General features: G+C 29.6%; 1 protein-coding gene across 11 annotated transcripts in view; it reads left to right on the plus strand.

Annotated features, from left to right (window-relative positions):
• Nucleotides 1-16,718, plus strand: part of LOC130676567 (glutamate receptor ionotropic, kainate 2-like) — a 297,696-nt gene that overhangs the window by 267,451 nt on the left and 13,527 nt on the right. For all 11 annotated transcript variants that reach the window (XR_008991438.1, XR_008991439.1, XR_008991440.1 and 8 more), the window contains one exon: nucleotides 13,856-13,956. Coding sequence is in view for 8 of the 11 variants with exons in the window: in XM_057482888.1 (XP_057338871.1) it covers nucleotides 13,856-13,956 (101 nt within the window). In the remaining 3 variants the exon portion in view is untranslated. The remainder of the gene's footprint in view (nucleotides 1-13,855; nucleotides 13,957-16,718) is intronic.

The following is a 16,718-nucleotide window of genomic DNA, read 5'->3' on the forward strand; positions in this document are numbered from 1 at the left end:
ATACTTATCATTAATAAGATATCTAAAGATTACGTGAAAGTTTATATTTCAATTATTAAAATTAAACAAAAAATAATTAACGTTTTTGATAAATTAAAAAATTATTAGATGCGAAGATTAGTACATTATTTACATTTACAAATAATTTTTTTTTTAAATTGTGTGTGTCTGTAACATTTATCGTATTATCATGAACTGTCAAAAATTTCCCAGGATTATAAGGTTATATTTACTACACATACACGTGACACACATTAAACTGTCAAAGAAACTAGTGTAAACAGAAGTACCAACTTTCATCAAATAACAACTGTTGGTACTCTCTAGTTGCAGTCAAAATAATTTATGTAATTTGAAAAAAATTATTATTATTTTTTTCTACATATTAATTATAGCTTATAAAATATAGTTACTAATTATCGTAAATTATTATGGACTTTATTGAATGATTAAAGTCAAAGAAAAAAAACAATTTCGACATTGTTTTGACTCCGGAATGCGGCTACCAAATTACCTTGAAACAATAAAATAATGACCATTTTATAAAACAAACTTTTTTTATAAAATTTTTGCCCCCCCCCCCCCCCTATCCCGTTTTGCCCCTCCTTTCCTAATAATATTGTATACCTATTCTTTTATTGTTTCACTTAATTTCCACTCGGTTTTCTACTTCTGTATACTGAGATGAATGGGTTTAGGAAGAATTAATGGGCTACACGAATCCGCTACTGTTGTTAGTAATGCGACCGTTGGTGATGTCGACTTGAGTAGGGGAGTGACGCTAATTGAACATGTGTGTTGTCGGTGGTGTTTATCAATATTTCCAATAGTTTCTCTGTGCCGCGAAATTAACTTTGGAAATGACGATTTAGTTTAGTCTCACCTGTCCCGTGGCTAATGTCATATTAAACTAAACAGAGTCTGGAGCATTTATTGACTTGTATAACTTTAGCTATAGCTATAGCTGCATTTTCGACTCATTCTGTAATTTCCTTGATAGATAAGTTTTGGAAGATATCATGTATAACCCCAACCATACCAGGGCACAAAGAAGAAAACGGCCGTACGGCCTTTGCCTTCGAAATTCGGGTAGTTGATGAATGCATTTGCAGTTGTTCCCATTCGTAATAAAACTTTATCCTTTGATGTATGAAACTTCATCTTGTACATTAAGACTGAGAGGTAAATTCAATACCGGTTAGCTGACATCCAATCACTTCTATAAGTCATTCCGGATCGAAAAATTTGAACTGCTTTAAATCAACTAAAAATTTTAAGTTATTTCTATCGAGTTTTGCCCCCGCATAAAAATACCATATATGATAAATATATATGAAAAAATATATAATCAATATGGGACCATATAAGTGGCCAAAAACAATATATATTTTCTTATATATATTATAGTAAGTTTTAATATAATTAATTATATACGTAAGTTTATAAGTTAATACATGTATTATATATATTTATAATCATATATGTAAACTTATAAGTTAGCACACATATGTATTACATATATTAATAATTATATATGTAAATTTGTAAGCTAGCACATATATATATTTATATATATATATATATATATATATATATATATATATATATATATATATATATATATATATATATTCTGAACACAATGTTTGAATCTTATAACAGAGAGAGGAAGACAGAAAAGAATATCTTTTATTTATTCTTACATATATGGGGAGATTTATATGGTTCTATATACAAAAATTTATAAAGTTAAATACATGGTACATACATCGTGCCATAGAAGGATTAATTATATATGTGTTCTTATTTGTTTCCATCTATAAATAACATTTATTTTTGAATACATTAAAATTATGAGTTTTCAAATATATAAATAATATATTGAAGTTATATGGAAATATATGAAATCATATAAGAGAAAACATATGTAGAAATATAATAAAATCGGCCAAAATATATATATAGTTCTATATCAGATTTCATGAATTGTCACATATATAGTTATATCTGTAACATATATTTTGTAATATATGTTTACCATATATGATATTTTCATGCGGGCCCTTACAATTTCGTATTTATATTATTCTCAGACTTATTCTCAACAATTTTTAGTCTGGTTTTAGCCGCTTCTAGATCAAAATTAGATTTTTTCTCAAAATATTTTGCCTTTTTTTGTTTTTAGACCGAAAACAGCTTAAAATTTTGACAAAAATTTAAAGACAGGCAATTAGTCCAAATACAGTCTAGTCAGACTAAAATCAGATCAAATTTTCCGACCCATGATATTCAGTTCATTGAATGTTTTGAGCTCGCACGAAACAAATAATTGAACTTTTGAACCTTTTGTCAGTTGTGCAGCTCTGTCAGCTATAATTGGCGGCGATATTCTGCCAATAGAATTTTTTTTCACAGATTTATAAAAGTGAAGTAAACTTTTAATTATCCGACAACTGAATCTACGAAGCCTAGCATTTATTGGAAATAATAAAATTCAATGAATTTATAGCCTACTGAGTCGGGTTCAACGTTCCAACGCCAAACTTTTCATTTTTTCAATAAATGTTTCAAATATCTCGAGTAGAAATAATCAATTTTTTACTCGGTTTGAATCGAAAACCGGCAAGTGAAACTTGAAAGCGCGCTACCTACAACTGATGCATAAACTTTGCTCACGCCAATGTTCCGTGTACACTTGCATATGTGTGTAATATATTTTTAACACTTCATAAATTCATTAGATGATGGAAATTTGATATTTTCTAATTTTATTTGACTCTTCCAGTACCCATACGGAAAAAGATACTAATAAACACTTATGGAAAACGAAAGGTCTAGTATTTTCGTGAGTGTCGCAACAATCGAATAAAATAATCGATTGTCGACAATCGATTATAATCGAACTGAAATAATCGATAGAGTCGATTAATCGTTTCCAAATAATCGATTATTTGAAACTCAAAAAAAGCGATTGTTTCTTGAAACAACTGTATAGTTGCACAATCGACTGTATAACAATCGATTATGACAATCGAATTTTTGACTCATATCTTTCAAAATTTAAAAGCCACACCTGCTAGTTGATTCTGATCCCAAGCGGCACAAAAAAACTTATTGCCTTTTTTTTAAATGTAAGGTAACAATTTGTTATAAAAAGCGGATGACTTCTAGAGACATCTACATTTTTATAGCGAGTAATTTTTTTAATTTGAATAAATCGATTAGGTTATCGAAGTAATAGTCAACTAATATGTAAATATTGAAGATAATTTTATTATAAACGTAATAAAAAATGTTTTTGACAATTTCTTTTTTAAAATCGATTATTTAAACCCAACTTGAAACTTGCAAAATCGTATAATAAACAATCGATTGTGAAATAATCGTATTTATATTTTTAAAATATCAGTATTGGAAATACTAACAATAGATTAAATGATAGACAATGGTTTTTCCATAATTTGTTTTTACTATTTAAATTTTTTTTTTTCTAATAATTTTTTTTTTTTCTAAGATTTTAAGACAATCGATTGTACAATGACTACACCCGTATGAAAAAACCATATACTGTCGATAATATATAAAAAAATATATGGTAAATAACTGAACATATATGGTGGCAAAATTATTAATATCGATTAATATATGATTTATCATATATAATAATTTATACGTTTAATATTATAATAATCCATATAATTTATAATATATGTGATTATATACATGTGATATTGTATCAAAAATTATATGTCCGCTTTATATATTAATTTATAACGTACAACATATGTTTCATCTTATAAATTAATTTAAAATTTCAATATTATTATAATCCATATCATTTATAATATATGTAATTATATACATGTGATATTACATCTCAAATTATATTCTTGTTTTATATATAAACTTATAATTTCAATATTATAATAATTTCGATATTATTATACATAAATAATTTAAAAAATACACTCATACCAAAAATTAAAGGAACAAAAAAATTTTAGAAATTTTTTAGTGATTTTTGCAAGACTAACTTCATGAAAAATAATCGTATCGAGATTTAAAAAAAAGCATTTTATTGCTTGAAATCTCTAGTTTTATATTTGTGCAAATATATATAAACATATATCTGTATAAATGTATATTTACATACATTTATATAAATATATGTGAACATATATTTATATAATTATATATTTACATGTATAAATATTATATGTCAGTCATATAATTAAATCATATATCTTATCATATAACTTAAAGTATAGTATAAAATATTATAAGTAATATTTATAAGTTAGCATGTAAAAAAAATATATTACCGATATATATGTTGCAAATTATAAAATCATATAATATTTCGGCAAAATTTTGTATATGGCTCCATATATGACTTCTTATAATTCCATATAATTTATCATATATTTTGAATTATACTGAAGCTCATATATTGCTTTTTCATACGGGCAACTTTAAAGTTGTGCAATCGAAATGCTAATAATCGATTATTGTAATCGATTGTGGAAAAAAATTTTTTTTTTATTAAAAATAAATTTTCTCTAAATATGTGTTTAACGCGCTTATTAAATTAATTGAAAATCATTGTAGGAATTGATTTACGTAATTAAAAGAAAAAACTTTTTTTTATTGTTTTATGAAAAAAATAGATTTTTAAAAATCGTATTTCCAAATTTTAATCGATTTCCTATCGATTAATCGAAACATACATAATCGATTATTCGATTAATCGATTGTTTTTTTGCAACACTAATTTTCGTGCACTAACACTAGAGTATCATTAGTACGCTTAGTGTCAATACTTGGTTTGATGTAATTAGTACCTTTATAAATAGTGCTTCATAAATTTTGAAATACTTCAACTTTTCAACTCTTAAATTCTGAGTCATCATATAAAACTTGCCTTTGTTGTTCGTTATATTATCAGTCATTTTTCAAAGTGTTTTTATTGAATTCGAAGTAAGAATTATGATGATTAAGTTTTTGATTTATAATCGACAGTTTGTAGAAGAATAATAACGTAAGTTAACGCAGCACTAAAAACCTATGAAAATCATAATTATTATTAATCTCAACCATGATGACGTAGAAAAATAATGAAATTTTCGAACCGATGCTAGAAGACGATTGTCAAGTATAATTATTTTATATACACTAAAGTACACGTGTTTATGTAACAATTCCATGGAAAATTGTTCTATCTGAAAAAAAATTGTCAGTAATTACCGTATCAATAAACGAGAATCGTACAGTACTAGATATTTAAAATACTTCATATTTTATGTCCATTTGAGCTGGATATGATGCTGCCAACGCATATATTATATTACTTGTTCTTTTGATCTGCAATGAAAAAAGAATCCAAAACATCCTGTGTGAAATAAAAAGATTTGGAAAATTCAAAAGTGCAGGCCTCAAACGCTAGTGTTATATTTTTAAAACATTTGAATCTCCCGCCGTTTTTTTATAAAAATTTCCATAGTAAATATACGGTAATGAAGGTCAATAAAAAAAGTAAGATAAGGAGACCATTCCTAATAAAAATGGTTGCAGTATGAGTTTGTTTACATGTAAAACTGTCGAATTTAACAGTAATGGTTTATTATAAAAAAAACGAGAAGGCCTGAGTCAAAAAACAAATTCTATTTTGGTCTTCAAAAGCCTCAATTCCTGTAATGTTTTATTTGTCGCCCAGAAAGTAACACTACTTTGGTACTCAAAATCCCCAATGAGAACTATGAGGTCTAAATGCGAATAATTTATCGATTTTAAATTATAATTAAGACCTCAAAATCCTCAACGGATGAAAAGTTATACTTCGAATTTTGAAAATTTTAGATAGAAAAAGAGAGAGGAGAGAATACTCCGAATGAGACTTCTCAGATTCAAATGCGGATAAAATTATTCCTTTATGTTTTAAGTATTTTGAGGCTCTAATCCAGATTATGTTATTCCAGTTTAGTCCTCAAAGTGGTAAAATTGGTCATTACTGCTTTGAGGACTAAACTAAGATAACTTTCTATACTGTTGTCAATTTTTCAAATTCTAAATTTATCCTCAAAAACCGCATTGACAACTTTGAGACTTAAATCCAAATTGGTTTTTTGACTCGGGAGACTACAGAAGTGATTTTCGAAAAGAACCTTCTCTGCATAATTCTGAAGATTGTGAAAAAAAAATTAAGTCGTTTCGACAATTCGTTCTCGAGATACCCGTAGCACGACTTCTTTTTGAACCATCGCACGTCCACGATAAATTTTTTTTATTGAACTTTTTTTTGCATTAATACGTATCGGACAACTTAAAAAAAGTATCAGGCTCACTCATTAGTGTTCCCTCTTTAAATTGATGTACTTTTCATGATGTGTAAGTGTGATATAAGAATAATAGGGGAAGGGGGGGGGGGCAAAACGGGATAGGCCGGCAAAATGGGATACCCTCAAAATTTCGTCAAAATTTTTTTTTCTCGAAAAACTTTCGAAAATGGTCAAAAATGACATCTAGTATCATTTTACACAATTGAAAGCTAAAAAAAACATTTTTATATTTTTTGCGAAAAGTATAAATGAAAAAAATGTACAAATTTTATCGTGCTACAAATTTATTTTCATGAAGTATCACAAATTAAGAAATTTATTTCTTTAATTAACTCAAGAACGATAACAACAATAATACTAATAAAAACTCTAAAACTGTAACATTGGTAATCATCATAATTTTAACTGTTACATTGTAACTTTCATAATTTTGTAATATTTTATAACTTTAGTGCTATAATATCACATTATTAACAGTTATGTTAATTTTCTAATATTCAATATTTAATTATTTCTCTTATAAAAATAATTTCTTTGGAATGAAAACTAACTAACATTATTTTTAACATAAGTATTAAAATTTATAATAAATAACGATAACGATATATAACTGATTCATCGTTAATGAAAGATAAATCTCTAAAATTATTCACAATAATCACAGATAAATTGAGTATCGTCGTCCGAAACACGTAAATTTTATTACTTACATCAATTTAGAAAGACATTATTACATCAATTTTATTCACTTGAAAAAAAAGAAAAAAAATTTACTTTTTTTTGGGGTATCCCATTTTGCCCGCAGAAAATAAAAATTTTTTTTCTAATGGCAGTCTAAAATTCGTTATATTTATTTCAAATAGAATCAAAATGAAACCAATTTACGATATTTATGTCCCTAAAAACTAAATTTTCCGTTAAGTATCCCGTTTTGCCCCTCCTTCCCCTATATCCAGTTTAATATGAGGAAATCACGTGATTTTGACAAGTCAGTTATAAAGCACAACCTCTTGGCTTCGCGTTCATGGTGTGAAAAATAATTCAAGAAAAATTTCAACCGATAAAAAACTTACCTCTACATGAACTGATGTCACACAATTAGTTAAAACAATAGTTGGATAAAGGCATGCTAGGGCTATTAGACTCCAATTAATACACTCTGGTACGTTCAATGTTTCTTTTTCTTTAAACTCTAAAGTTAAAGAATACGTTGAATAAATCACTTCTAAACAGTAATATCCTACGGCGATACAGATCGGCATGGAATAAAATTCCGATATTTTTGCCGAAATACCGTCCAAACTATGATACGCTTTCCGTATGAAAATGAGACGCTCTATAATATTTTCTTTGCTCGGTACAACATCATTTAAGTCATTAACCGATGGCCGATACGATTCAATTCTTGGATTAGAAAGTGATAGAAGTGATTCGTTCATAGTAAGATATTTTTTTCTTATAAATATCAGTACGATAGCATATTGAATTGTCAAATATCTGATGATAAATTCAGGAAAAATGTATACCATAATATTTATTAGGCATTCGCTTTTCCAAACCATATATTCACTTAATACATGTGCTAAGTTAATAAAAAAAAACCCGATGAATACGGATATTTGTAGACATTTTCCACTGTAGAACTGATTGAAATCATTCAATTTTTCAACTAATTCACTTTCGAAGTATAGTAATTTATTGAGAATAGTGACAAGTACTTTTTGCTTCATATTAAACAGAAAAATTATGCTAACTTGTAAAATTTGTACAGTAAAACCCAAACATATGTCAAAGTAATATTGGGTAGAAGTTTTTTCTGTAACTTTGTAATTAATCGTAGTGCAAAAATAGTATAGTTCAATTGGCATCACTACAAAATATCCGATGACGTTGCAAAGCTTGGCCCTGACGGAACCCAAAAATTGTACACTGATCTGGTCCGTCTTGTTTTTGATCACTGGCAAGGTTTTCAAAGAAAAAGGAGCCAATCCTAACAGCTTATAAAATTTTGTAACTAAATAAAGTAGTAAAATATTCGATTTTGGAAAATTATTTATGACGACCATTTTGTTCTATGTTACGAAAACTACGTTGTACAAACGAGTGGTTTTCTATGCCCGCTTATTCCACTAAAACGATCAGAAATAATTATGGGAGTACAGTATTTATTTACTGATTGAAGTAAAAGATATCGGTGACCCACGTGCTCTATACAGAGAATTTAATTAAGAAATTGAATGAAAAATACTTATCTTCTTATTGAATATTCAATGTATCGATAAAATTAATCAACATCCTATGAATTTTTTAGATGATACTTAAATAAATGAAAAAATACTGTCGGAAAATCTAAAAGTGCACACCTCAATCGCTCATTTCATTTTTAATCATTACTAAATTTTTTTTTTTTCAAATTTCCCGCCTTTTCGTCTTAGATGTCACCCCATGCAGGAGCTTCCAGAGTTGAACCACAGGGCCCTACTTGGCCCAGCACTGGGGAACCTAGCTTTGGCACACCTATATTGGCCGATACTTGGCTCAAGATTGGGTACTCAGTTCTGGCCGTTAAAATGATTACCCGGGCTTGGGCCAAGACTGGGTAACCTAGCCTTGGCCATTCAATGGCAAGCCAGACTTGGGCCAAGACTGGGTAACTTAGCCTTGGCCATTCAATGGCAAGCCAGACTTGGGCCAAGACTGGGTAACAGCCTTGGCCATCCAATGGCAAGCCAGACTTGGGCTAAGACTGGGTAACTTAGCCTTGGCCATCCAATGGCAAGCCAGACTTGGGCCAATACTGAGTAACCTAGCCTTAGCCATTCAATGGCAAGCCAGACTTGGGCCAAGAGTCAGTAAAGCACACTTAGCGCTTCGTGATTGAGGTGTGCAAAAAAATAATTAAAAAATTACATCTACACAGTTCTGAGTACAATAAATGGAAACTCACCGAAAAGTACAAAATTTTTATTTTTACAACTACAAATCGTAATGAAAAGTTTTTTAACTTAATTGAAGTGAACTAGCCTTATCTGAAGAACTTATTGTAATTAAACTAAAAATATTATAACAAAAAAACTACCAACTATTTTATACTAGTGAGTTATTCATAGCTATCAGTGTTTCATTATTAATAGATGTTCGATTATTAGCCATACTTGAACTTTCTATTTTATTATAGTATTGTAAAATAATTATCATGTAAGTTATGGTAGTTTGGACAATCTATAAAAAAAAACTTTTGAGAATTTATAATTTTTGTTATATTTACTATAAATACTGATTTTGATTTTCTTACCGAAGTTAACAAACTGTTGTCCAATGATATCATACCGCAGGCGTTAAAAGATACATCTCGATGTAGCAATTCGATGGAAAATTGTTCCAACTGTAAAATAGCAAACGTTACTCGTTAATATAACAAATTATGAACTGCAACATAACGGAAGTAAATTTTTAATCTGCATTCACTCCGTTCTTCGGAATTTTGGGGCTCAAAAAATACGCACGTAGTAATCGAAAGAATATTATCAAAGCAATAATTTCGGAGTAATTTACACTGAAATAAATGATCGATAGCAGCTACCGATTGGCAATCGGTAGCCTCTACCGATTATTTTTCGGTAGCTGCTACCGATTAATTTTCCGTAACAGCTACCGATAATTTCGTTAGCAGTTACCGATTTTTCTTCGGTAGCTGCTATAGATTTCAATCAGTAGCGGCTACCGAAATAATCGGTAGCTGTTACCGGAATAATCGGTAGCCGTTACCAAAATAATCGGTAGCCTCTACCGATAATATTTCGGTAGCTGCTACCAATTAATTTTCAGTAACAGCTACCGATAATTTCGGTAGCAGTTACCGATTTTTCTTCGGTAGCTGCTACCAATTATTTTTTTCAGTGTAGAATTTATTCTAATCCGGAGTTGCGGTCTTTTAATATTGGGATGAATTAGCACTTAATTTCAAAAAATTTATATCAAAATTGCTTCGCAAATTTTTTACAATGCGCGAATTACGAAATCACAAAAATTCATAAATAAAGTAAATAGACGTAATACTTCGTATTTGATTCCCTTATGACTGGAATGTATGGTCAATATTTTGTACACAATATCACTTGTTTCTTGGATCTATAACAAACAAATATAAGTTAAAATCAAACTGAATCCTCTTGGCGGATCCAAATGATGGAAAAATGTCGTATTTGCGGAATCGCCTACGGCTCGAAGGCCAACTTCACCCCGTCCGAAATCGTTTCGTTTCATTCCTTGTCACACAATATACTATTTTATCTGAGCCACGAATAGTAAAATGGATCCGCCAGCATCTTGAATAATAGCCATAGTAAATATTAATTACCTCGTTAATAATATTAGTAACACAACAAGTTAATGTTATTATTGGAATCAAAGATTTTAAGACCCATATTGCTGCATTGGTTGAACCTGGTATAGACGATGTCATAACACTTTGAAAAAACTGATATGACGTATAAATTATACCCGCTGCAAAGTAAGTTATTGACAGTAACATAGACCAAGAATAATAATTTGAAAACTCGCTTGAAATTTCGTAAAGATTTCTTTGAGATTCTCGAAGATAACGGATCAATTTTACAACACTTTCATTGCATGAATCAGTCATAACATTAAAAAACCGTCGGCACTGCGATTTATCACAATTAGTGTTTACTAATGACAAAAGTAATGTATTTAACCCTTTAAATCTGTTTTCAATAAATATGAGTACCAGAGCATATTGTATTACTAAATTTCCAATAATAAATTCGGGAATTATGAAAACTATGATATCAATGGTCGTCGTAGATTGTGACTCTGAAATAAATTCAGTTATAATGTTTATGATAGTTATTAATATATGAGTCATAAATACGATTATGAGTATAAACTGTCCACTTGGAAGCGTTTTAGTATTGTACAGTACATCTGCTAATTCTCTCTCAAATTGCAACAATCGATTAATAGCTTTCACAAATACCCGTTGTTTAATGCTACAAAAAATAACTATTACTGCAAATGTTACATGAGCGGAAAGACCAAAAATGGCCTCTCGCCATGCTTCTATTCGTGTCGCTGTATCTTTTGATTTCGTGTTCGGTAAAACGCATGGTAACCAATAGTATGGTACTGAGATAAATATAAATGGTAGCGTTAAATTATAAATTGACCCGACAATCGAATACGACATACACGCAAATAATTTTTTTTTTTTGTTTTCCGTATTTGGTAAGATAGATAATTTATATGGCGCGAGTCCTAATACTTTGAAAAAATTCATGACTAAAATAAATAATAAGAATTTATTGTCTGAAATTTTTTTCACTAATTTCATTATTTGGTTTAATTATTTAAATAAAATTAACACACAATTATTACACATAAACTCTGTCCGTTAAACTGATTTTTATGTTGAGGAAACTGTACTGAATACATTTAAATTGTCCTCGTCATCTAAGTACATATTTACTAAAAGACCCTTGTAGAATTAATATATTAATTTTTTCTATTTCCTTAATTTCATTAATATAAGTGTCAATAAAATAGGGAGATAACTTTTATTATATTATTATATTTTATTAAAGTTAATAACTTTAATGGATTTTAGTTACGTTATCATCTTACAGGGTTGGGGGAGGGGGCGGTAACTTAAGGAACTACTGTTTTCGGGGACTCAAATATGTTAAAGATTTTTTTCGATGATATTCAAAGTGAATGGAAAAAATTAGGGCCGTTAATTATAAATGACCGCCATGATAAAAAAATTTGATATTTGAAAATTACGCAAATAATTTTTTAGTAATAAATGTTTTATTATAAGATGGAAAAAGATAACATCTAATTAATTAATAATAATAATTGAGGATATGCGAATAGTGTTCAAATCGAATAATTATCATCTTTGACTAAATAGTATATTATTAATAGTTAATTATTTTATGTGAACAATAAATACGAATGATGGACTGGGAAATCGAAACTGCCGAATAATTTGAAAAATACTTCTGAAAAATATTCCGCTGGCACCGGGATTCGAACCCAAGACCTAACGAACATGAAGCACGACCGCTGCCGCTCTTCTACTCGAACGCATACGTTCAGTTAGAAATATCTTTATCTACTTAGAATGCAGCTATCATTGTAACAATATCATGCTAAAGAATTGAACTGATCCGAAGTTACAAATTAAAAGTATGCTGGCAAGTCCAACATCAAAAAAGTTGAGGCTTTTGAGGTTCAAACTACTTCTTTAAATTTGACTCGGGCATACTTTCCTACATACAGTCCGCGTCAGTTGGATAGCCTCACCTATTTTTTTCAATATCTGATTCTTAATCAAAATGTTCTGTTCCTTCCGCAAATCATAAAAGTAATAGTTACATCCATCAGGCCCATCTAAATTAAATTTCATTTCTTCTGAAAAAATTACTTGTAGCCACTAATCTATCCAACTCCTATGTTCTTTTACAAATAAAAATCGTGCTGATGTGTGTTTTTGATTCAAAGCCGATTTTTTCTTCAATTTCATTCTCTTTAGATGCTTTGCCCGTCCTATCACTCTTGTTACAGTTGAAATAGATGCTGCTGTTCCAACTTCTGCCGCTAGGTGCCTCACAGTCTTAATGGAATTAGAAGCCGCGCGAATTATCATTCGACGTTCCCTTGGCGTTATTGCGAATTTCGTTCGACCTTTATAATTTTTTCCGTAGTTTTCATTGTTTTTCACGAAATTATTAATAACTTTAGCACTTCTATTCACTCTTCTAGCGATTTCATGATGAGAAAAAATTTTGATTAAGTAAAAAATTAATTTTATTAATTTCTTCAATACTTAACATTTTATTGCGCCCCATTTTATATAGTAACCAATTTTGGTGTTTTAAATCGATTTTAATTTATTCACCACGCTATAAAATTACAACATAATAATACGAAAATGAAACGTATTAGTTCCTTTGCGCAATAAATTTGACTGAGGCTATCCATGTGACGAACTGCCGACCAGTGGCATGTCCCCCTCACGATATCCTCGCTTTGTTTCTCGAACACTAACAACACATCTTGTTCTGTCTTAAATAAGTAATATAAAATATACAGATAATTTTATAAATCAGCAAGTAGAGAATCAGCTATTGAAAAAAAATAGGTGAGGCTATCCAAGTGACGCGGACTGTAAATTTTTATGTACTCCCATATAATTCTACATGATTTTTTTCTATAAGGAAAAAAAAAGTTAATGATTTAATTTCATTGATGACGTAAATAATTTATGATACAAAAGTTATTTAGTTAGTCATCTGATAATTACAAAAATTTTCAACATTGAAAGCTATGTTTAATATTCCGTCGACTGCTCTAACTTACTAACTAAGGAACGATGTCTCCGATATCTGAAAAGAATTAAAAAGTCGACACTCTATGCATAAAACTAATGAGCCGCGCCTAGAAAAACTTGACTTAACTTATACTTTATAATGTTTTTTTTACTTTATTCTTTGCAGGCGGAGTATTTGTTGTTCTTCTCTGTGGTCTTGCGCTCGCTATCCTCGTCGCCATTCTCGAGTTTTGTTGGAACTCCAAGAAAAATACTCAGTCCGATCGGGTAAGTTAATTCTTTTCATTACTTTAAAATATAGATACCGGGTAATTTAAATTATTAATCAAATGAAAAAATATGAATCTATGGATTTATAGTTTTTCGCATATTTATTCAAATATGTAAGAATAAAAAAAATAAAGAAATCTGCACGTAAAATCTAATTTAGATGTAAATGTCATGAATAATAATTCAATTAAACCGATTTATTTAGTCAATAGTTTTAAAATAAAAATTATTACTCAGCAATACTAGCATTGAAAAATTTTTAAAATATTAATTGATGATGACAAAACACCAAGACATGGAGAAATTCTCGTTAGAAATGTTATGGTGTCATAGTAAATCCGGGTCATGTTGTCCACCTAACGGGAATTGTAACAAACAAATGCAAGAATTACTATGGCCATAGTAATTTTCGTATGCGTTTATTTCAATTTCCGCTAGGTGACCAACATGGCCCGGATTTACTGTGGCACCATAACATTTCTAACAAGAATAATATCTCCGTTTGTGAAGTTTATGAACTTCTATTAAACTACATAAAATATATATCAAAATAAGAAGTGAAAGAGGCACCAAAGTTAGGTAGCATTGAGCATGAATGCTACTTGGCTGGGTGACCGCTTCGCCACGCGTCGGGCTCGAACGGAGGTTTCTGTGCGCCAGACCTTTTTTACTGTGTAGGGGAGAGTGGGGTCAATTGAACCAAGGGGCAATTGAACCAGCAATCTTAAAAGATCGAAAAAAATAGAAAAATGAGTCGTCCTCTTGGAATTATATTTTAATACACTAAACCTTAGTCTGATCAAAATTTGGAACCAATATCATAATTTAATTTTAAAAAATTCAAGTTTTTGTGTTTTTAGGCATCTGAACTTTTTTTTCAGCTCTTGACAAATTGTTTAATAAGTTTTTAATTTTCAAATGTAATCTTAAAATTTTTTTTGTAATACCTTCTTTCACATATTAGTCATAAATTTCTAACTTTACATCTAGTAAAATAGTTCTTGAACATTTTTTTTAAACTAATTATTTCAATAAAATCATATGGGGTCAATTGAACCAGTACTCTCGGGGACGGTTGAACCACACGGCCCACACTGTGAGCATCAGACATGCGCGCGCATCTTGACTGAATGTGAAAATAAGCTAAACTAACCAAGAAAAAAAATAATTATATTGACAGAAGTTGTAAAAGTGATTTTTATAAAATATAATATTATATAAAGTAATCAATATTATTAGAAGTATTGTAATTTCAGTTTTAAGCAGTAATGAATAGTAAATTATTCATTAAAGTCATTCGTTTGTGGTTCTAATACTCTTGGTTCAATTGTCCCCGACTAGTGGTTCAATTGCCCCCGCAAAGGGGACGATTGAACCATTTGATGCAGTTGTACAATTTCGTATTTATTAAAAATTTTCTTCATTTGTAAAGTTATGTGCGTATGAGAAATGATAGTCTATATAATAAAGTATAATTTCGTAAAAACAAAAGTTATCATTTTGCTTTTATTCATCTAAACAAAAAATGTTATAGAATTTTTGGTTCAACTGACCCCACTCTCCCCTACATGTGTAACTTTTTTTACGCACGACGTACGTTAAACTAACATATAAATAAATGTGAACCGTTCGTTTTACTCACTATACGTCTAAATTTTGACGAATCCTTTTTTACTGTGTACAGCTGAAGTAGCTGATTCCCTCTCAGCTTTAAATGGTCGTATTTCATAACTTGTCACACAATTTACTATTTCATATGACAGTAATTGAAACAATTTTTCAATGCCTGTTTAGTCAGTTGAAACAAACCCATTTCAGACCAATTAGAATTCGAGGGTAGAAATAAATTATTTTCTTATTTCAACAACGAAAATATCTTATTACAGCCCGCTTAATTAGTTTTAGACCTTCAATACGACCCTGCCGGGATAGTATTTATTTTTTCCAAAGTTCCGAATAACCATAAATCATTCTACCTAATGAAATTGACCGGTGTTTTTGTCCACGTTATCGATCTAGATTGACTCGTTTTGAGTGGCTTCAGATATTGAAACTCGATGCTTCATTGAGGATATTATAAATAATAATAAATTTGCCTCGGAATGAAACGCGATTCCGGGCGCAGTGAAAAGCAATTCCCGTTCGCCTGAGATCACATTGTTGTTACTCACCCTACAGTATATAATTAAATGAAAAATTTCAAACTTCAGAAATGCCTAGAATTTTTTTAAATTCACTGTCAAAGTTTTCACGTAAATACAGCGGGTGTGCGAATTATTCGTATCGAATTACATCGAACTATTCGATTCGAATTTCGATAACAAATTTTCTGACATATATTGAATAATTTTGAATAGCGAACATGAAAAAAAATATTGCTGCAAAATGACAGTCTGATGGCGACATTTATGACAGGTGAAATGTATTTATGCGTAAAAAAAAAAAAAAAAATCAAATGTCATACCTATGTTGTATAGATTTGTGACACATACATATTTCCATGCGGGTTATTGAATGATTGACAAATTAAAAAAAAATGTAGCTGATTTTTATGTTATTGCAACATCATGATTTCATTCTGCGCAATACACAGAAAAAAAGGATTCCTTAGCGCAAAAAAATGCAGCATAGACACGATTGTAACAGTAATAAACCCGAATGTTAAATCAGTATATCAATTATTACTACAAAAATACTAACTATCACTATATAACATGACGAATATTACAATCCCGACTTTGCGTGGTACGACTGCGTGA

The sequence above is a fragment of the Microplitis mediator genome, chromosome 10 (assembly GCF_029852145.1).
Source record: "Microplitis mediator isolate UGA2020A chromosome 10, iyMicMedi2.1, whole genome shotgun sequence".
NCBI classification, from domain to species: domain Eukaryota; kingdom Metazoa; phylum Arthropoda; class Insecta; order Hymenoptera; family Braconidae; genus Microplitis; species Microplitis mediator.